The sequence below is a fragment of the Drosophila grimshawi genome, unplaced genomic scaffold (genome assembly GCF_018153295.1).
Source record: "Drosophila grimshawi isolate 15287-2541.00 unplaced genomic scaffold, ASM1815329v1 contig_44, whole genome shotgun sequence".
Classification (NCBI taxonomy): Eukaryota; Metazoa; Arthropoda; class Insecta; order Diptera; family Drosophilidae; genus Drosophila; species Drosophila grimshawi.
In genome coordinates, this window is record NW_025063240.1 from 16670325 (window position 1) to 16693961 (window position 23637).

The 23637-nt window shown below is 37.0% G+C and overlaps 1 protein-coding gene across 18 annotated transcripts in view; it reads left to right on the forward strand.

Annotated features, from left to right (window-relative positions):
* Positions 1-23432, forward strand: part of LOC6558604 (protein alan shepard) — a 143376-nt gene extending 119944 nt beyond the window's left edge. For 4 of the 18 annotated variants that reach the window (XM_043215642.1, XM_043215649.1, XM_043215657.1 and 1 more), the window contains 9 exons: positions 13027-13280; positions 15126-15184; positions 16622-16746; positions 20719-20860; positions 20955-21325; positions 21384-21569; positions 22119-22294; positions 22998-23038; positions 23301-23432. In XM_043215642.1, coding sequence (XP_043071577.1) covers positions 13027-13280; positions 15126-15184; positions 16622-16746; positions 20719-20860; positions 20955-21325; positions 21384-21569; positions 22119-22283 — 1302 coding nt within the window. In that variant the 3' untranslated portion in view covers positions 22284-22294; positions 22998-23038; positions 23301-23432. The remainder of the gene's footprint in view (positions 1-13026; positions 13281-15125; positions 15185-16621; positions 16747-20718; positions 20861-20954; positions 21326-21383; positions 21570-22118; positions 22295-22997; positions 23039-23300) is intronic. The other 14 variants (XM_043215652.1, XM_043215645.1, XM_043215643.1 and 11 more) reach the window with 12 other exon arrangements.
* The last annotated feature ends 205 nt before the right edge of the window (positions 23433-23637 follow it).

The window sequence follows — 23637 nt, forward strand, 5'->3', positions numbered from 1 at the left end:
CCAACCTCTGCTTACGTTTGTCACTTTTTGGTTAGCCATGGTCTCAGACTGACAGTTTGGCTTAGCCCTTGTCGCACCCACGCTCCTTCCCCCCTCCCCCTGCCGTTCTCCTACCGTCCGTACACTCATTTGACCGCTTTTGCAACCCTTGGATTTGTCGGTTTTGGCTTTACTTTGGGTAACAATTCAATTAAGGGGCGAAGCTTTCAGAGCTTTGTGCAACCAACTGACAAATGTTGTGCCACTAATGCCAATGTTGCACTCAGCAGCACAGCAATAACAGTAATAACAACAAATACAACAACAACAGCAACAAAAACTGAAGACATTGACACACTCTAAATACTCTTGCGCACGCATTAATATAATGCCTGTATGTGGGTATTTGTTGTTGGGATCTTTTCCTGGCATCGCAACACCCCAACCCACGACCACCTCCATCCCCACTGCCCCTCTCATGGTGCCTCCAACTCTGCTGTGTGGCTGGCCAAGAAAACCACTTAGAGCGCCAGCAGCATTTCAGTTTGGTTTTGTGCTTGACTTGACTTGCTTTCAAATAACTTAGCTACATGTGCGGGGGGAGTGGCTAGGCGGTGCGGGTGTGCGCGTGTGTGTGGTGCTACTTCCTGTCACACACACACACACACACACACACTCTCACACGCACACACTCATCCACTCATATGGTATGTGTCAAGAAAAGCGTTTGCTTTTCTTTTTTGTCAGATTGCAAATTAAATTTAAATACCCGCATTTTCAGACCATTTCGTCAGGGTGGGGGCTGAAGTGTGGCGGGTGGTGGGGGGTGTAAATACATGCATACATACATACATACATACGTGTATATTGTGCTAAAGAGGCTACTGTAACTTTGTGTTCTTGTTGTTGTTATTGTTGTTCTTGCTGTTGTTTGTTGCTCGCTGCTTTTGTTGTGTTGTGCACAAAAACGTGTTGTCTTTGTCACTTTGCCAAGCAGAGCAGCCATTGTCTGTGTGTGTGTGGGTGTGTGTGTCTGTGAGTGTGTTGAGTGCCCTAAAGCCCAGGCAAACACCCTCGCCAACAACTACCCCAACACTCCGCCTCCACCACCCCCTCGCCTGTGCTCATGTGCTCATGCTTTTGAGTTAAGTGTTACTTCCGCTTTGCACGCATTCACGAGTCATTCATTCGCATCCATTCATTATTCAAAATACAAAGAATGGCAACATTAAAGAGTGGCATAGAATAGCACAGAACGAAGCACGAGCAAAAGATATACATATGCATATCTACAAAAAGGTGTCATGAAATCAGTTTTATATATATATATTTAGTCTTTTATATATATATATATATTTTTTTTTTTTGGCATGACCCTAATTCAATTATTAATATGTTTTGCGTTTAATTGTCAAAACTGGTTGCGAGCAACGTTTTCCAATTTGCTAGTCAAAGTCAGTTGCTAACTGTATACTCACCTGTCTTACCTGTCTCGCCTCTCCCTCTCTGTTTGTCTCTCTCCCTCTCTTTCTCTCCCCCCTCTTAGAAACCATACACCCCTCACCCCACGTTCAACAATTTTAGTTGGCATACAGTTTCCAGCTTGACGTGGTTTCCGATCACGTTCTGCAGCTTTATTTGATTTATTTGCAACTGCTTTTCAGTTCTTGAGCTACTACTACCCTTCCTCCCTCTCCCTCTTCCCCTCCCTCACTCTTTCACACATTCAGACTGTTTCTGGTTGGGAGTTATACACGTTGTCACATAAATTATTTGCACACTGCAGAAATATAGAAATATTGCTGTGCTGCAGTGATTAGTGGTCATTGCTAATGGGGGCCAGTGTTGTTAAATATCACGCGCCATATATTATCATCATATAAATTATACATTTGTATTTATTGTTTTACCCCCCACTCCAAACCTCCAAACCTCTTCCTTGACATATATCATCAGTCTGTGGGTCAGAGCGTAACGAATTAAAACGAAATTGTATACCAAATCGTATTTATATATATATGTATATGTATATATTTCGTCTATATATCGTGTAACATGTGCAAACTCCAATTAGGGCTCATGGCTTTTGGGCTGAGTTTCAATATAATTAGATTAGATGAGAGTTGTCAGTGTTTGAAAAATATGGATTAGAAATTATGAGATAGATTATATGGTAGTTCAATTGTAAAGTTACCAAAAATGTTTAAACCCCTGACTGTATCCTATCAATGTTTTATTGCCTTTTTTGAAAAAATCAATTCCATACTCTTCTCATCATTTGATAAAGTTTGAAAAAAGGAAAGTGCTTTCATCTACTAAATTCTAAGTGAATCAGTTTCATGTTCTTTCCCTTATTTGTAAACAGTTTAGATTAAAAAAGTAGCTAGTTTCTGATTAGATATCAAATCGAGTTATCACCAGGTTTACCTGCCCCACAGCAACATATATATATGTATATCAATTTGTAAATTTTCTTTGCATACACACACACATACATCCACAGAGCCGCACAGTGAGTCAAAGACACACACACACGACGAGCATTTTGCTAATTGACTGTCAATCATTCGCTTAGCCTTTTATGGACAACGACTTGTTTATTGGACAGGCTCAATTATGTTGGTCATCAGAGACAGGAATAGATGCCGTTGCCATTACCGTTATCATTGCTTGTTACACCTTTATAGGTAGCCAGTTACGCCCCCTACCATGCCACTCTTACCCTAACATTGCAATCACTCTTTCGCTAATTAATCCAACTCATCAACGAGGTATTAAAATAGAGGTAAAAAGAAATGCAAATGCCAACGGCAAACTAAACTGATGACGTTTGACCTTTGGCCTGCCGTTAGCTGTTACTGCTGCTGCTCACACGAGAATTCCAGTTAACGGGCGAGTTAAGTGCCTCAACTGCCCCATCTTCTCACAGCCCCTTCCCCTTGGTCTGACTTGACTGGACAGGACTCTGTATAGTTTATTGCTTATGGGACATTGTTGGATTCAGTCAGTTTTGTCATCAGCCGTTTCTATTAATATTCCATTTCCTGCTAAAAGCTTCAATTAAAAACTTATTTACGTGCATTTGCCCCTGCTGCCTGTTGTTGTTGTTATTCTTCTTCTTCTTCTACATACAATAACAACACCAAGACTCGCTCATACACTCAATTAATGCTATAAATGTATTTCACTAGAGTGTGGAGAAACATCAGAGAACTCTCTCTCTCTCTAGGGGAGAGGAAGTTATGCAATTGGGGTGGGTTGCGAGTTGCCTCGTGGCTTAATCTGCTTGCAACTCGTTTATTGTTTTCCACTCTCTCAACTAGTCGCACTAAAATGTTTTCAGTGTTTCACTAACAACAATAATCACACATTATTTGCCTGCAGCAAATACACACACACGCTAGCCATCTCTCTTCATTTATCACAGTTGCTGTTGTTGTTGCTGTTGCTGTTGCTATCTCTATGAATGTACAGCGAACAAATCACAGCTAAATTAGATGATTGATAAAAAGTGATAGGACAACTGATTTAGCGATGGTTATCGATTACGCACTTTATCAACTGCAATCGATAGCTAGCTGACACTACTGATAAAGTTATCTTTTGGTTGATATCTTTATGTATGTATATATCCACTTTCATGGCTTTTAATTTCATTTATTTTTATATTTATAAGTGAACTGAGTTCAGCTACTCAAAATACTCCCCAGAGACGACCCTCCCCACACACACACAAGCCCACACACACAGAAGCCGCCCACACAGTCAGTCAACCTTGTCCTGCCCCCATTTCCCCGACTTCCTTTTGCCGTCTCTTGACGCAGTAGCCCTCATCCTCCCTCCTCCGCTCGCCATCCCCACATTTAGGGTTCAATAGCTGCTGTAGTCGCCTTGCCTCGACTTACCCATTTCCTTTGTGTGTGCTTGCTCTTGACTCATCGCGCATTTTATCAGAGTGTTTTTCTTGCTTGCCTCACTCTCTCTCTCTCTCTCTCTCTCTCTCTGTCTCTCTCTCGCTTTCTTACTCTCGCTTTCTCTCTTTCTGTCACGCTCTCTTTGGTCGTATGTAGCCAAGTTGAGCTTTTGTTGTTCGCCCACTCAATTGAGTTATCGTCTTTAATTCAATAAAAATTATTGCATTTTATTGTTGCGACTGACGCCAAGTGGTATTCCTCTTCGTTGCTCTCCCCTCTCCACCCCTCTTGGCGACGCTGTGTATTTGTATTTAAGCATCATCCCACATATTTGTGTAGTCACAACAAGTTCAAGTACTTAGAGCAAGTAGCTTCCGCTCCAAGTATCTGTATCTGTAAAATGTATCTGCATCTGCAGTTGGCATTAAATTTAAACTGCTGTCGCTTTTTACATCTCATTTTAAATGTCAGCCAAGGGTTACACGGACCTCTTCCCCCTCCCGCCTCTTGTTCCCTCGCAACATCTTTAACCAGACACAGACATATTTCATTTCTATCGTCTGCGTTTATTCAACTTGGTGGGGGGAAGCAAAAAGAGAGTCTGGCATGTGGTTTGTATACATGGCCAACAATGGGGTCTTTTATGATTGTGACATTCCTTGAGATTATTATGCTGCTGATAACAATAATTGTGTAATGTTGAAAAGACTCCTCTTTGCAGTACGCACAGCTCTGCAAATGTTTACCTAAACCCGAATCAATCAAACGACAGCACAGTGTCTGCTTTCATTGTGGCTATTTAAAGCTGAACTAAACAGATTGTCCCCCCTCCTCTGTTTGCTAATCATTGAAGAAAAGAGTATAAAATAAGGTAAACCCAAACCCGAACTCAAGCCAATCAAAACTCCAAAAACCCATTTAAAGCAAACATAACCCAGAGCCGATGCAATCAGCTGCTACAAAATCCTTTTTCTGCTGATTAAAGGTCTCTGCTCTAGATATCTATTTATGCCAGGGTTTCTTTCTCATCTCTTCTTTTTTTGCACCCAAGTAATGCCAAAATTCTTTATGATTGTGTATATTTGCGGCTCATAAATTATGCAAATTGCTGCTAGGGGTGTGACCAGGGCCGGGCAAAAGTGTACAAGTGCCAGGGATTAGCAGGCAGCTAACAGCTTTTAGTTAGGGGATTTTTGTGCTTTTTGTTTTAGTTGCGCTTTGCCAGCAGCTAAATTGAAAATTCTGCCTTTGGCATTTGCTATTGTTATTTATATTTTTGTATAAATATTATATTATGCACATTTATTATTTCAATAATGGCGCAATAAACCAAAAAAAAAAGAAGATGAACAGCAACAAATTATAATATTAATAAAGCATGCAAAAGTATTTGTGTCAAGCGAAAACAATAAAAAAAAATGCACATTTCGCACAATTTATAATAAAAAAATGCGCATGTAAACAACTGTAAATGTTAAATTATGCAGAAATAAAATCAATCCGTTAATAACAATAACAAAAGTTAAATGCAAATGCTGTTTAACATGTAAACTGCAAAACGCTTTCAATTAAATCACGTACCAAATCTTTTCCATTTTTTTGTTGTTTGATTTGTGATTATTAATAATAAATTGTAGTAAAAAGTACTGATGCACACCTCAAAGTAATTTAAAATTATTTATGCTCAATTTCAAATAGCTGCGTTTTTTATAGAATTTCTTCTATTTTTTTTTGCACAATTGTGTTAAAAATAGCTTCAATGTGTGTGTTTGTTTTGTCTATATGAACATTTGGAATTTGGCACAATCAAAATGAAAACAAACACAAAAAAAAAACGCAACAACAGAAATGTGGCGAGTATTTTTAATTGTTTTCCGAGTGAAAGCAACGTTTGGAATGTTGAGACATTACTCAACATTTCATTCAGTTATTTACTTTTATAAATTTAAATAAAAGTAATATTAAATTATGGGCGCGGAATACCAAACAGCATTTGTAAAATGAACTGTTGATATTTATTTATTTATTTGCTGTTTATACTTGCAAAATGTCATTATTCAATTTTTTTAATTGTTGCTTTTCTTGTTGGTATCTTTTCAGGTAAGCTTGATGAGTAATTAAAAATGTTGGGTAAAACACAGAGTTTGCTTAATTAAACTCCCGTATTTGTAAGTATTGCCACAGAGTGAGGAGAAATTCGGATCTAATTCAGTTTGTAATTAATTCAGTGTTAGTTAGATTTATGTACACAATTCTGTCATCATCATTCATTATCTTGGATTTCCGTCTGTTTCATAATGATTTAGTTGTCTGGGCATAAGTGCTTTTTCCAAGCGTTGATTCATTTCAGACTCGATTCGCTACTGTAAATACCCCCAAACAGTAACCATTCGCATAGCATAAACTGTTTTTGTGTACCCAGAAAATAACTTATAATTCCATTGAACTCGAGTGATAAGCTATCAGATTTACAGACTCTCATAAAAAATGCTTATCAATCATTGTGCAAATTGCCGAAAGTATTGAAAAAACATGAAATGAAATTTTACTTCGCAATCCGAAGTTCAAATACCCTGTATATATATAATGAAATATTATATATTTGTATGCTAAATATATATTATATATTGAAAGTATTCAAAGCCTTATCGAATCTTCTTAATTAATGATTTTTATAGAGCTCTTAACTTTTTTAATGCCCTTAATAAAGATAAAAATATTGAAGAGACCGGCAGAGCAAAGAATTCAAGGTCAAGTTGAATGAACTCTTCTTTGTTTCAGGCTAAAAATATATATTTAATATATGTATATACCCCATATAAACATATATCTGTATAATATAATTTCACTTTATTTTCATTTGTTTTGTGAAACTGATGAAAACAAATTGTGATTTTCCTTGAACTCGTGTATTTTATAAAGTCAAATTACTTTAATTAGCCTTTTGACTCCCGAACGATTTGAGATATCGAAATATTTTGAAAGCTGCTGCAGTCTCAAATATTTGTACATTGAAAGGCGCGGGCCTCATAATTAATGAGAGCTTATGGTTTTATTTTTATCGATGGCCGACACGCGAGATTTGCAACTCAAATCGCTTTGTGCGGGGATTATGTTCAACAAAAAAAAAAAAAAAACCAAGAAAAATTTGAAAAATTAGATTGCCTCGCTGTACCGCCTCCAATTCCTCCCTAAAGCTCATCAGTTGCCTGCCACCTGCCGCGTCATGGACTGATAATCCGAAATTCGCGTTCCACGGCAGGCATTTGAATTATTTGCCAGGGAAGCAACCTTCTGCGCCCATGCCAACCGAACCCTCCTGCACCCCCCCCACCCTTTGCACATGACTTGCGTCAATTATGCGTTTTGCCAATGGCAAATTCTCTTCTATCGAGGAGGGTGGGAGGAAGGGAATCCTCTCTCCTGTATCTCTTGGCCTACGACTGGCTGCAAAGGTTTCCTTCCTGTGTTGCCCATCTATCTATCAGCTGCGTGCCTGATACCGAATTTCTATCCCCTCCCAATCCCCCATCTCCTACCCCCCCACACCACATACGCACATTTAATTTATAGAAGTCACGTGAGAGGCATTTTTTATGCACAACCCAACGCTCCTGCAATCCTCAATTCCCAACCTTTTTTTTTTATCCAATGGGAGTCAGAATCGCAATCAGTCGGAAAGACGAAGCGTGCCGGATTTAGCTGACTGCTTCTTGATTTGATGACTTTGGCTGGCAGTCATCAAGAGATTTGCTTAGACCCAAAGCAAACACACACAAGCAAAACAAAAAAAAAAAAAAAAACTCCAAGCAATATTTAACCAACTTTAAGATAAATCCGAGTCAACAGAGGCAACGGGTTGACAGTCGCAAGTGCTTGAGACAAATAATAACTGTCGCAAATCGTGATTGAGTGAATTTATGGCAATATATTTTTGGCACAAGTGCAATGCTTCTTGGCTCTTTGGCCTGTCCCCACCCTCCACCATTCCCCCCTCCATTGATTTATTAGCATAGAGATTTCTAGAGAGAGACATTTTTAGAGAGGAAGAGAGCGAAGAAGATACAGAGCCCCTAGAGAAAGAGTAAAGTCGGGTGCAGAGTGAAGACATCAACGGAAGCGCTGTTTAAATGAATTATATGGCGCTCATGTCGCCGACATCATAAATCACACACAAGACCCATTTATATATGAGATGTGCTCTTGTTGTTGTTGTTGTTGTTTGTTGTTCCTTTGACTTGAGGCATTTTTGGCACGTGACTTGAAACAGCGTCCATTTCAAACTCGTTCTGCCAAAGATTGACCATATATATAGTAAAAAAGAGAGAGCGAAGGAAAAATAATCGAGCACTTGATTTGTTCTTAATGGAAAGGCAGAAATATTTGAATTGTACGGGCTGCATTAACAGATTGCCAACAATTGTGGGTGGTTGGACTTGTCTATAAACAAAGCTAACGCTCAGAGTTTCGGATGTGAGTTGAATTGTAGAAATTGTAGTAAAAATACTGCAATACTGCGAATATTTCAAGTATAAATAGATACGTTGCCTTGGGCAAATCATTGATTATATATACGCCTGTAGACCGCTGTCAATTTTAGTCTGAAGTTTAATGTTTTTGCACGTTTTAAGCAAATTTAAGTTATGTGTATTCCTTCCTTATATCAGGAAGGTTGGGCTGTGTGTCTACGAGTATCTTGAGTCATCAACCTAAAACTTATCTTTCGACCAATTATTCGAATGGTAGTTATATGATATTGATATAAAGTATGTGCACTTTATGGGCGTAAAATATGACTCCTTCAATGTGTTATCACGACAAAATGATGACACCTTTTCCCAAGGGTATAATAATCACATTGAAATTTGAGTTTAAACCCATTTCCTTTTCTTCTTAACAATCTTATATTTTTGTTATTTTTATAAATCTTTAATATAAAGGGACTAGTAACTAATAAGGAGCGTTTTGCTTTAGCTTGGCAAACACAGTTTATCGACCCAAAATATTAACCCGGCTTTTGCCTTCTTTTGGGCTTATCATATGAGTAACAACTAATGGAATACAAACTCCTGCTCTCCTCACACCTCAATCTCACACACTTGACTCGTTAAACATGTTTACTAACTGGCTTTTACTTACCTTTGTCTAACTTTGGCAAGTTGGCCCAGAAGTTGGGGGCTTTTTGTGACTGTTGTGTTGTTTGCACTTGCGTGATTGGCATCCGTTTGCCATATCATCAGCATTATCATTATCGTCATTATCTACATCATAATGAGCATTGTCATGGATGGAGGCAATCAAAATGTTTAGCTTATGCCATTAAATTGTATTTTTATCAGCTTTTGCCCGCGATTGTCTTGACTATATCTCTCTCCCTTCTCTCTCCCTCTCTCTCCCTCTCTCTCCCTCTCTCTCCCTCTCTCTCTCTATCTCCCACACTGGCTCTCATTTCTTTTCTCTATATTTTTATAAGGCCGAACAATGTTTGCGCAATAACTGAGTAAACAAATGAAAGTCCCATAAATAAAAGCAAAAGGTTAATGTTTAGCCAAAACTATGACTATAACAAAAAGAAACTATGCACACAAACTAAGATACAAATTGTAAAAAAAGATACACCAAAGAAGAAGAAGAAGATATGAAAGATAAGATTGTAATAAAGTAAGTAGAAATTAACTGAAAGACGGCACACGTGTTTGCCACGCACGGCAAGAGACAAAGATGGACTAAAATAGCTAGAAAGAGAAAGAGAAAGAGACAATGAGAGAGAGATACAAGTTAGGAAGCTAAAGATATTAAACAAAGCAACTGGGAAAAAATAAAGAGAGTAGAGTGTATTGTTGTTGCTTTGGCGTGAAATATTTTGCAAATGACGCAATTTTGCAAATAACAAAAAAAATGAATGAAGAAATTGTTTTTTGTTTTTTCTGTTTGTTGTATAAAACGGCAGCCAACTCGACGCTCGCCCATTTTTGGAATGACACACATAGGCACAGATACTTACAATCAAACATATATATATATATATATGGATGTACATACATACAAGCATACATACATAAATACATTTAGTACATACGCACTGGGTATGTGCCTCAGTTTGTAGTTTATGCCATTTGTGCTGTTGCTGTGCGCATTAAATTATGCGAACGATATAATTTCATTATCAGACAGAAAAGCAGAAAAGTCAGCGGTTCAGTTCATTGGCATACGGGGCGTATGAGTGTGCCTAACACACACACACACACATTGGCATATGCAAATACTCGTCACACTTGAGCAGAGTGTACAAAATTTCGTTGAGTTGAATTTATTATTTAATTACGGGACGACAGCCAGACAGACAGCGAAGAAGAACAAGGCAATGAGACAAGGCCCAAAATTTCTACTATGCATCTGTATATAGACAGAAATTTTGCGACTTAATGTATCTTTGCTGTGTGTGTGTGAGTGTTTGTGTGTGTGTAGAAGTACTTACGCTGGCAAAAAGATAGCAAATGCTGAAGGGAAAAAAAAAGAAATAAACTCGCACTTGAACTCGTCGTCTCGTCTCAGCATCTTTTCTCTCAGCTCGCTTTCTCTCCCTGTCTCGCTCTCTCTCTCGCGCTCTCTATCTCGTCACTATCTCTGCTCTGCTTTGCTGCGATGTTTGCTTCTTGTATCAAATATTTTATCAGCACTCGCAATATTTGCTCTGTTACATTTGCGCTTCAATGCCTCAACACACGCTGTGAGAGATTGTCAAAAAAAAAAAAGAAAAGAACTAAGACGAAAAAGAAAAGGGGAGTACAAATAAAAGAGGGGGATAATATGAGGCATGTACGATGACGGCAACAGCCTGCTGTCGTAGAGTTGCCTTCTTAGCAGGCATGTCAAACAACAACCCCCCGGACACCGCACCACACCCCTTTCTTTGTCCCCAAGTTTTGCGCCCTTTGATGCTCTGCATGCGCTGATAAAGCAACTTTCTGTGGCTGTGCTCTATCTCTGTCTAACGCACGCATTGAGCGGCGGCCGTCAGTTTGAATGCCAGTTAAACACTTGACAAACAGGCAACCAAATCTGTGCAACATCGGTAGCTACAACAACAACAACAACAACACAGAAAATCAACTCGAGTGCCACTCAAATCTCTGTCACACACACGCACACATGTCGAAAAGCTATGCCCAGCTACACCTAAGCATTTAAATCTTTAACAACACACATTATGTATTATATCTGCTCCCAAAACATCTGTATTTAAACGCTTGAACACGTTAGAAATTGATAACAAAAAAAAAATAAAAAAAAGGCAGATGAAAGCATATTTGACCTCATTAAATATATATATTCTTGTTCAGCATCAGCAGTCGAGTCGATCTGTCTGACTGCATGCACAAAAGGATCTCGGAGAATACAAAAGCTGGAAACAAATTTAATTTTATTGATAACTCATCCGGCTTCGGGGATATCGATACAGATCGACTATCGATAGCAATAAAAGCATCAGTTTTAAATATTTTGTTATTCAATTAATATATTATATATTTTGACATGTTATTGATGTTATTAATGAATTTCATGAAGATCGGATAAGAAACACCCAAGTTGTAGTCCAAAACGTATTCTCATATTGATTCTCATAATGTATATACAAGCTGGGCTCAGGGTACTAGGCAAGCTCGTTAAACTAGAGTATTCTTACTTCAGTTTACTTTTTTGCTAAATATTATTATTATTTTACAGAATTGCTATATTTTTGCTTGTCAAAAACTAATTTCATTTACAATTGTAGTAAAATGTTTCTTGATTATTTATTTGAATGCGAGTATCAATTCCTATAATTACTATTATTATTTTAATGCTATGGTTACGCCCCATTAAAATGGTTAATTTTATTGGCTGTACATACTGGGAACACTTAAAAAGCATCCAAACTGGTTGATAAGCATTAAAAAGCTTAACCACAACGAAAACCAATAGCAATAATAAAATAATAAAATTGAAATAAATAGGCAACAACGACTATATTAAGTTAATTTAATTGAAAACGTTGCACGGCTCTGTTTTTATTTGGTAGGATTTTGCGGTTGATTCTAAAAATATAAAATATCATGTGCATAGTTTGTGCTGTGTTTGTTGTGGTTAGAATTGCACTTGTTGTAGTTGAATGCAACAAAATGTGGCAGCCAACATGACAGCATACTGTTCATTACTATCGAAAACAATTATCACAATTGCACACGCTTTAAATTACAAATAAATGATCCCTGCAGCAAATCGATTGCAATCACTCATAAATTGTTGATGCCACCCTTTGTATGTTGTACTTGAATTTCTATATTTGAGACTAGATTTTACAGTTTAACTTTTTGTATTTTAACTTTATTATTGTCTTTCTGATCTTTTTAATAAATACTTGCATTTTGCTGCTGGCGTCAAGTAATATTATTGTTTTGGCAAATATCCAAATAGAAAAAAAAACAAAAAAGAATTCAAAGAAAACACGAAATAAAAGTGTATCAATTGCTGTGTGTGTGTATGCTGTGTGTGTGTATGCTGTGTGTGTGTATGCTGTGTGTGTGTATGCTGTGTGTGTGTATGCTGTGTGTGTATGTGTGCCTTTGTTTGTTGCATACAAATTTTATAGATTTTCAACGCCTGCCTTGCGATGCTGCCAAAATATCCTGCAGCGTTCTGACACACACACATACATACACCTGCAACGGCAATAGCAACTGCAACTGCAATGTTGTTGTGGGGCAATTTAAGTGAAAAACGCCATCATCATGGCTGTCCTTTTTCCCTCTCTCCCCCTCTCTCTCTCTCTCTCTCTCTCTCTCTGTTCTCCCCTCTGTGCATATGCTTATGTGGATCCTTTACCAAAATACATACACTATATGCATATGGTGGCTCAAGCTGAATCGTTCAATAATATCCTATGGCTGAGTGGAATTTCAATAAAAATACTTTATCACACACACACACACACATTCACACACAGAAAAGAGAAATAACGCTTGCTATTATTGGGGGATAACATTGAATATTTGCGTGCTCTTTGCATATTTTTGTTGTCAATCTTCTTCTCACCAGTGCTCTAAAATGTTTGCTTTTATGTTTCCATCTCGCCCCACTCACCACTGTTTAGTACGGCCAGCGTGTGCCAACTGCAGCTTCACCGAGTAACACAAACTCGAGCAGCTCATCGAACACGGGCTCCCAGAGCGGCACACTGAGCACCAGTCTGAGCAACACGACAAACACAAACACCACCATGGGTCCCAACGGTACGGCACAGAATCAAAATCAACAGGGCGGCGAGCAGTTGTCAAAGACAAATCTCTACATACGTGGACTGCAGCAAGGCACAACCGACAAGGATCTAATTAATATGTGTGCACAGTAAGTATTTATTTATTCAATTTCATTAATATTTAACTACATGCATACATAGGCAAGACACTGTGACTGACAGTCCGTCAGATTGTAGGACCGATTCTAAGAGACTATCCCGAAAATCACAGCTGCGCATACACTTTAAAAATAGATTTATTTCAGTACTATCGATTGGCATTTAAAATGTTTACTGTACAGTGGCTGGAACTATACGCCTCACCCCTCCATCCCCCTCCACCCTCATCGGCCAATAAAAATGTGTATTTTTGTTTGGTTGGTGCTAGCTAACCCTTAGTTGGTGTGGAGGCCATGTATCAAAATTTGCTGTGAGCCTCAAATTCAATTCGTGCTAATGAGCAGCTTAGCTTCAACTCATTACGCTTCGTTGAATTTCTACAAAGGCCGAACACACACAATTCAATACACTCCCCCAAAACAAAAGTCGAGGGGCGGGGATGGCCGAGCAACCCCAACAAATACAAAGAAAGACAAAAAAAAAAACAGAAAAGGCAACCCCAGGAAACAAGTTGCTGCAAAACTAAACAAAATTCAGTAATTAGTGTGCACACTTTATTAATGGACACAAAAAAAATGTGAAGGAAAAACAAATAGGTTAACTTTAAGTACGACGACTACTTGAATATTACGATTATGATGTGGTATATTGCGCATATTAAGCATACGCAATGTTGGCACACACTTTATTAAGGCCGCCCGACCAGCAAAATATATGCATAAAAATATACATATACATACATAAATAAAAACAATTAGACGCCGCCGCCACGCACATAAAAAACGAATGAAAAAATAAATATTCACTGTAGCAAATATATATATATAAATATATGTTTCTCAACTATATTTCTATATATATATTTATACATATATAAATTTATATAGAAATATATAGTACACAATCATAAAGCGCAGCGGGCAAGATGCGTAAGTCGAGTGCTGTTGCTGTGAGAGGATCAGGGGTAGCAGGGGGCACCTCGGGCGAAGGGGCTGTGCGCCCGCTTAATAATAAGTCAAGTAATTAAATTGAAGGTTAATTTGCTTTTTTATTTGTGGCCTAGCTAGGCGTGAGGGGGTTGGTTGGTAGATTGGGGCCAGGACTGGACTCTCACTAAGCCCACCCACTTCTTATTATTATTATTAGGATTTTTTCGCTGCTGCTTGACTGCTGCGAGGCAATCAAAATAAGCGGCTTATTTGCCGGGCAGCTTTAATATTATAATAACTACATATAAACGATTATAGTGGCATAGAAGTGTGGGATTGTACGGGCTGTGCTGAGTGTGTTATCGATGTCTGTAACTATGCTGATATCGATTTAATTTGCCCAGGCGCAGGACTCGCACAGTTTACACAAGTAGAAAAAAAGGGAATTCGTTGCCTACTTTGCAGCGTGCGGCATTAATATTGCATTTTAATGACTATTTAATTGCTTTTTGTACATTATACTTTATCCTTTGGCGAACTATAACCCCCGAAAATAATACTTTTGACCTCGACTGCACGTCATGCTTTCGGCACAAACAAAGCCAGCAACAGAAATTGTAAAAATAAACAGTTGAGACCGACCAGCTCACACGCACAGCGATTATGACTGTCAGACAGACAGGCAGACAGACATACAGATATCAGATACTCTGCATTTGTAAACAAAAGTTAAACTTTTACACTCTTACATACATACAAACACATACAGACACACACACACACACACCTATATCATGACATGCAAAAGTCATGTAATTAGTCACTTTACGTCTGTTTTACATATGTTTATTTCCCTTCACTAATTCACTGGTCTGCCGTTTTTTCCAATCTATTTCTCCCTTACAGATACGGAACAATAATATCAACCAAGGCTATTTTAGATAAAACAACAAACAAATGTAAAGGTATTTTTTTCTTCACCATTCTCATCATTATTTTATTTATGTGTGTTTTTCGTATATGTATTATTAGTATGTGTTTACGTAATCAAAAAAAAAAAAAAATAAATAAAAAATACAAATATCAAAACAATTATTTATTTATTTTTTTGTATGTATTTATTATTATTTTTTTTAATTTAAATATGCGCAGTATTCAAAAGGTTAACAAAGATAAAAGAATCATGAAAACATTTATTTATTAGTTTAATATTGGACATTGCAGATAGCTTGTAAAGTTAAGAAATAAATTTGATCATTTCGATAATTAAATAAACACATGTTTAAAATTAATTCAAATTATAGATGAGTTAATCAAATTCAAATTATACATATTATGTAAATTAAATTCAAATTATAAATAATAACTAAATTCATGAGTACAGGGCATATTTAAAATTAATTTAACTTAATCTACTTGCGTATATAGTTTTTTTTTTCTATAATAATTTCTCTTAAATCTTATTGCTCGTTCTCGTTATTTGTGTCTGGTACTTTGATGTATTTATCGAAAATGGAATATGAACAATTGGCAAACTATCGATTTTCTATGTTTTTCAACTTCTTCGGCTTTCATTTGATTAATTATGCTTTTCAGTTTATGATTTCGTCAATTTCTCATTTCGCGATCGTATCATCCATGCATTATTCACTTCTCTACTACTGCACTCTAACCCTAATATGTATATCTACTATGTATATCTACTATGTATACTCTACTGCTAATGATAACGATATTATATATACCCTACCTATACTCTTATAAATATATATATAAACTGTGTCGAGAATAACGAGCTCTGTACAAAATGTGTGTGTATGTGGAAAGGCTTAACCCCTCCTACGCTGTAATTTAATTTACTCCTGGTGATATATGTATAATATATATATATATATATCTATTTATTACTTATTTACGTAACTTGTCCCGATGTGTTGTGTTTTAAGTTTAAGTTCCAAATACGTGCCAAACCAATTATTAATTTATTTTTCACAATTTTCTCTTTCTTCCCCCCCACTACTCTATTTCTATCTCTTTCTCTATTTCTTACCGCCATTCGAAACTCGTTTCGAATATATTTTGTTTTTGTTTTGAACGATTTTTTCACATTCTTATTTTGGTTAAACCAAATCTTATTTTGCACGTGCAAAAAAAAACCCTATTTTTCGAAATGTGTGCCAAAAATAATCAACTTCAACTTTACTATTTGTACAATTATATATATATTTATATATATTTCAACATGCAATTAAAAAAAATTCCACCTCCCCCCTGTAAAACTAAACACACACAAAAAACGCAACGAACCAAAAAAAAAAAAATACAAAAAAAAAAAAAATGAAAAACGAAAAAAAAAATACGAAAAACAAAAACAAAACAAAAACAAAATATGTTTCTTACAGGTTACGGCTTCGTCGACTTCGAGCAGCCAGCCTACGCTGAGGGCGCCGTCAAGGGACTGCAGGCGAAGGGCGTGCAAGCTCAGATGGCCAAAGTGGGTATCTGGGTGCTTCATAGGCCGGCCATTGTACGTTTGTTTGCATGCAAGTAATACTCACCCCTCACACCGCAAACTATTCCAACCTCCCTACTCCCCACACTCCCCCGTATCAATACCACCAATACCCTTCCGTAATCCGCTGCCCGTAATCCGTAATCCGTACCTAACCTCAAACTAAAAAAAAAAAACAAAAAAGAAAACCCGTTTGTTACAATCCAACCTCAACCTTTCATTTCAATTCATTTACTGTGTGCCTCAAAAAGCTTTTGTTTTTTAAGTTTGTTTCTAATTATTGTTAATATTATTATTCTAATATTTATAATTACTAGCTTAGTATTTTATTTATATATCTATAATTTTGTCGGTGCTTGGGCACTTTACCTAAAAAAAAAACCCGTATGAAAGTGAAATCATACTAAATGAATAATTGCTGGTTATCAGCTATTCAAATATACTATTCAAAGCACAAAGTTTGCCTGAAAACTCGCTTCATGCAGCTGGATTTATATAAATATCAATTGTTCCTTTTAAAGTACAAAGCTTGCTTTAAATCAGTCTCCAAATCTGAAATAAAAATAGCACGTCAAGAGAAAAACATCTAGAACTTGCTGTGCATTCCATGCATTCAGCAAAGTTGCAAATGCTCTCGACCCTTAAAGGTCAATATGCCCACGCCACGTGCTGAGTGCTGAAACATTTCGCCAGAGCTGCAAATTCAGTATTTGTGTCGGTGGATTTCTGTTTGTCCCTTATCTGCTGCATCCCTCTGCATTTCCATTTCACAAACTTTGCACATTTTGAATGTGTGTGCTGTGTGTATGTGTGTGTGTTGTGTGTGTGTGTGTGTCTGCTGTCAGGTTGCCAAGTCATGGAGTCGGTCGCATTTGGCAGCTGGATTTAGAAATTGTCTGGCGAATTTGTATTTATTCGCGATGCTGGCTTTCTTCGCCTCCAACAAGACAGCAAATAAATTGCCCAAATATATTTATAAATTCGTTGCGATTATTTTCATTTCAATTTGTATATTTCAAAGCAAGCCTGAACCTGAACCCAAAAACCCCCATAAACTACATGCTACCCCAAATAAAACCGAACCCCCTTAAACCTTAAACCTTAAACCTTAGCCAATCCCCTAGTTTGTAGTGTTGTTAAACTTTCTAAAAAGATTCGTGTATATCGTATAACGTAATATATACTATGCCCAGAATACTTAATACCTAGCCCCCCTCCGCCCCACACACACAAAAACTCAAACACGAATTATATAGTCCAGTACATACATACAATATATATACATATATATATATATACCCAATTTAGAAATTATATATACATTTTTAGCGTAGCTTATACATACCTGTTTTTTAATTAAACATTTGGATATACTACGTAAAGCAGCCAAACACGAAATTGTTGAAATTATTTGTTATGTACTCGTAGATACATACATATTATATACATATACACTTAAATACATATTTCCTCGTACGCTCTTCATTATCGAGTTTAGCCGCTGAATTTTTCAATTAAATGCGTATTTATGCGTTCAATTAGAGTGTATATTAAATATAAATTGAATGCAAATGCATTTATTAATGTCATCCATTAATTTCAATTTGATTTCTCGCTCTTTCTCTCTCTCTCTCGCTCACTCTAGTATTTATTAAAATAGCAAAATAAAAAACTTTAATCTATCTTTTTAATCTTCCTTTAGCAGAAATACAAACAACAATTAAAAAACCCCTTATAAAAAAAACCAATAACAAACAATCCCTTTAATAATAATTTAGCGGATTTGTTGGTAAATTTTAATTAATTCAAAGCAACATATTATTTTTTCAACAATTTCTTCAACAATTTAGTTTAAATAGTCGCCAGGTATTCTCAATTAGTGTAACATAAAAAGTAATTACGTATTTTATGCCTAGCTATCATGTTTAAAGTGTAAACAATTCGTAAAACTTACCCATCAAGCTGTTAACTTAGATAAAGTTAGAGAAAAATGTGCTTCGGCTTGCCGTTGATTAAATATCCTTGCAGATTATATAAAAAACTAGATAAACTGCCTTGGAATTATCACAGAAATGAAATTTATCTGTACTATAACTCCAAGTTTAAATCACTGCAAGGGTATTTAATTCGGTGCTTCAAGAAGTGCGCCTATAATGTATATTTAGAGTCTTTTCATTTATTTCTTAGTACTTCAGATATATGCATAGATATATAATAAAATGATAATATTTAGAAAAAGCTGTGAGGAAAACTGATAAAAGCATTTATCGCCATTCTTTATCAATTTCCAACAGTTTGTAATATCTCAAAATCGAAGAATACTAAGATATATTATATACGTAACAGTTAACAGACTTAAACAGTAAACACACTTATAAATGACACACATATTTAGTGAACTCTCCACAAAAGTTGTAAATCATTAAACATTTTTGATTTAAGTAGTCAACTTCAAGTCAATAATTGAGTACTTAATTAGCCCAACTTGGTCCATTCACAAAAACCACATTAAAATTACATTCAAGACTCTCAGTAGCTGAGTAGACGAAACCAATTAAAAGTTATGTACTTAACTGTCATCAGTATTTTAGACACTTTAGTCACATAAATCGTAACTGTTAATTAGTTGGTAAAAAGAGAGAAATGTGCTGAGAAAAACTTGTAACCAACTCGCAACCAACAACCAACAAACACTTAGAATAAACAACTTTAATTACCATCTATATCAATAGAGATTCGTAATGGTATTTTCGGAGCTCATTTCAAGTTGTGTGTGTGACATAAAGTAACGTAACGTAACGTAACGTAAATTTATAGATATAATATAGATCAAATATATATTTAGAATTGACGCTCATTTAATCTCTCTTTATATATATATATATATCTATAACTAAATAACTCTCTATAATCTAAAAAAAAAAATTGTATAAATTGTAATCGTATATTTGAAGTTATAGCCAGCCATATAATCAACCTACCAAGTTTGTTGTTTGAGTACGCAAAATGCTACAAACCTGCGCCGGCCAAAAACTAAGTTATAAAAATACAAAACCAAAAAAAAAATACAACAAAAAAAACTAAACTAAGTATAAATAAAAACGAACTCACATTAAAACTAAGACATACATAAGTGATCAGGTATTTAACTTAATTAAGTGCATTACTAGGCAGTTCCGTTTGTTGAGCTCATCCAAAATCATATCCACCCAAATACCATCGACTACACACATGTGCATACACATCAAACACTAACTGTTTATACACTTCAATTTGTGTATATATCAATTGTTGTTTAAGTCTATTAGCGGATTTTTTAATTAAGAAAGTTCGCTAGTTTTGTGTTTTAGGTATTTTAATTAAGCTTTTAGGTCTTGTGCTGAGGCATCATTTTACACACACACACTCACACACACAACATACAACATACAACATACAACATACAACATGCTACATGCTACGTGCTACATAAACATTAAGTCAGGCACACTTAACAACACACACACACACACACACACACACACATACACACCAACACCACACACACAGAGCCAGTATACCAATAACAGTAAACAGTAATTGTACCAGAAATTTTTACTAATGACAAAATTTCTACGTTTTAATTTTCTTTCCTCCTCTCTCTCTCTCTCTCTCTTTCGAAACGCGTCGTCTTTGTCGCTCATCTACACACATATATACACACACACATACACACACACACATATATATATATATATATATATACAACACGCACACACTTCATTCCCCACACACATACATACAACATGCGCTTGTGCCAATAAACTGCTTTTGTTTGTGTGTGTTAAAACCTTTGTGTGTGTGCAATCTTTCAAACAAACGAAACAAACCAACTAAAACTGATTCGATTGATCCTCCAACAACAACAAACAACAATCAACAAACAACAATCAACAACAACAACAACACACACACGCCTGCTGTCCTATGCATCCAACGACCACACAGCAACAGGAACAGGATCCCACAAATTTGTATATAGCAAATTTGCCACCACACTTTAAAGAAACCGATCTGGAGGCAATGCTAGCGAAATATGGCCAAGTTGTATCCACCAGAATATTGCGTGATCAGCAAATGAACTCAAAGGGTAAGTTAAAGAAATCACTTGAAATACACAAATATTGAATATTGATTGATGTTCATTCATTCAACCTTCATTTGTTTCGATCTCGCAACTCAAGGCGTTGGCTTCGCACGCATGGAGAGCCGCGAGAAGTGCGAACAAATTATACAAATGTTTAACGGTAACACAATACCGGGTGCCAAAGATCCGCTATTGGTCAAATTCGCCGATGGCGGTCCCAAAAAGAAGAATCTCTTCAAGACGCCCGATCCGAGTGCTCGCGCGTGGCGCGACGTCTCCGCCGAGGGCATACCCGTTGCCTACGATCCGAGCATGCAACAGAATGGAGTCAGCGTCAACGTTGGCACACCCATCGGTGTGCCGTACTCTCGCTTTGGTGCACCCCAGGTGGGCGGTTATCCGGTCGCTGGATCGCAATGGATACCCGGCTACATGATGACACAGCCGATCACTCAGGTAGATGATCAGGTGAGTCCAGAGAGAACATTCGTCATTTTGTTGCGACTGTATGCCCAACATATATCAGTATTCCTCCTCTGCGTTGCAGTACATGCAAATGGCTGCCGCTCCCCAATTGGGCGTCACCTCGTACAAACCGGAGGCTGTTAATCAGGTGCAACCACGCGGCATCTCGATGATGGTCAGTGGCGATACGGCTGTGCCATATGGAACAATGATGCCACAGTTGGCCACCCTCCAAATTGGCAACTCTGTAAGTGCTCTCAATCCGGGTCTCCAATATCTATAGCATATCCAATCCTCTTTGCGTGTATATATATATATATATATATAGAATACTCAAACACATCTATCAGAGCTGAAAAATTAACGCAAAAAATGGCCCAATTCAGCTCCGATAGTTCTTCAGCTCGAATATGATACAGTGATCGCTCGACAATTGGACACAGCTCTGAATCTGAAGAGTTGATTTCTTTAAGGTTTCTTAAAACGGAATATCTTACTCAAAAACTCTTTTGTCTGGCAATTCTAAGAGCGACCGAGCGACCACTTTATGTATACAGAGAAATGCGAGCGAATATAATTTTTGAATAGATGTAGAAAACTGTGAAGTTGCTTTGCGCTCTTCAGCTTCTTCATTGTCTAACTTGTGTGTGTGTGTGTATCTGTGTATGTGTGTATTGTGTGTGCGTGTGTGCCTTGTTGCAATTGAAATCTGAATGATGTTTGATATATAATTTGTATTCTATATCTGTTCTTTTATTCCATTGTTTTTTCCGTTCTCTTTTCGGTTCCTTTATAGAATTTTTCTCCATCGTTACAGTATATTAGTCCAACTTATCCATATTATGCACCACCACCAACTATTATACCAACAATGCCAATGACAGATTCCGAACAGGCTAGCACAGCTGCATCACCCGACGAGGCATACACACAGTATCCACATCAAGCCGCTCCCAAATAGGTCTTCGCGAGGTGAGTGATGTCTCTCTCTGTCTCTCTCTCTCTCTCTCTCTCCATCTTCTTTTCTGTCTTTAACTCTCACTGTCTCTTCCGTCTGATATTTTGATGAGACAAGACTCGATCTCTCTCTCTCTCTCTCTCTCTCTTAAAACGCTTTCCAAGCTGCTCTTCCAGTCCCTGACACTGAGTTTTCATTCATCTGCTTTGGTAGTGCTTTGTAGCAGGTGCTTACTGTACCACCTGGCCACCACTCACTTAGAGCGCCGTTGCTTTACAACACTGTTTGCCAACACTGCCTTGCATGTGCTGTGTGCGCGCTTTTAAGCCTTTTCCAATCCCACCAACCACTTACACTTTTCAACACTCACTCGCCGCATTTCATTTCGTATTTTGCAATACTTTTGCTCTGCTTTTAACGATCAATAGTGCATTTTCTTTATCACTCCCATTATCACCATATATACACACACACACACACACACAGATACATACACACACACACACAGATACACACACATGCTTACTCCTATACACTTCTCTTCATTCGTTTTGTGTGCTGCTTGTTGTTGCTTGCCTGTTTGCTTACAATCTGTTCATGACTCTGGAACGAAAAAGACTCTCATAACTAAACGCGATTCTTTTACTTTCTTCTTCTCTCTTTTTGTGTTTGATAACTGCGCCCACAACTACAATAATCTCGCTCTTGCATACTTAGTATAGTTACTAAGCAGCCTAAACACTGGTAATACATACTAGGTAAATATCACTCATACATATAACATTAACCACCCCAATTATAAACTGTGACTGCATCAAACCCCTATTTTCCATGTATCCCCTCCTAGCAGAACTTGGAAGAAAGCGTTTGAAAGACATGTGAAGAACTGTACATAAAGATATCCTACGGATATAGTATAGTTTCTTGCCAATTCCCAACCCTTAACACAACCCAAAACACCACCTACCCTTACCTAACTCATCAATTCTTGTATTCTAATAGTTTCTTTGATCGTTGTAGATATAATATTTTAGTACCCCATTTGAGTACTATATGATGGACGCGATCGAAGGCTAGCGACGGGAGCATTAAGCGCTGGAATAACAACCACAACAACAACAACAACAACAATATTAACATTAACAACTACACAGCAACAACAACAAGAACAACAACACCAACGCCAACAACAGCAACACAGGCTGTGGAGGAAGCAACAACAGCAACAACAACAACAACCACAAACCACATCAGGAGACCGGATGCAGTTTGATAACAGTAAAAATGTGCTGTTCCCTAAAACAACAAAAAAACATTGTTTAAAATAATAAAGAAATGAGAGAGAATGAGTTTAAGA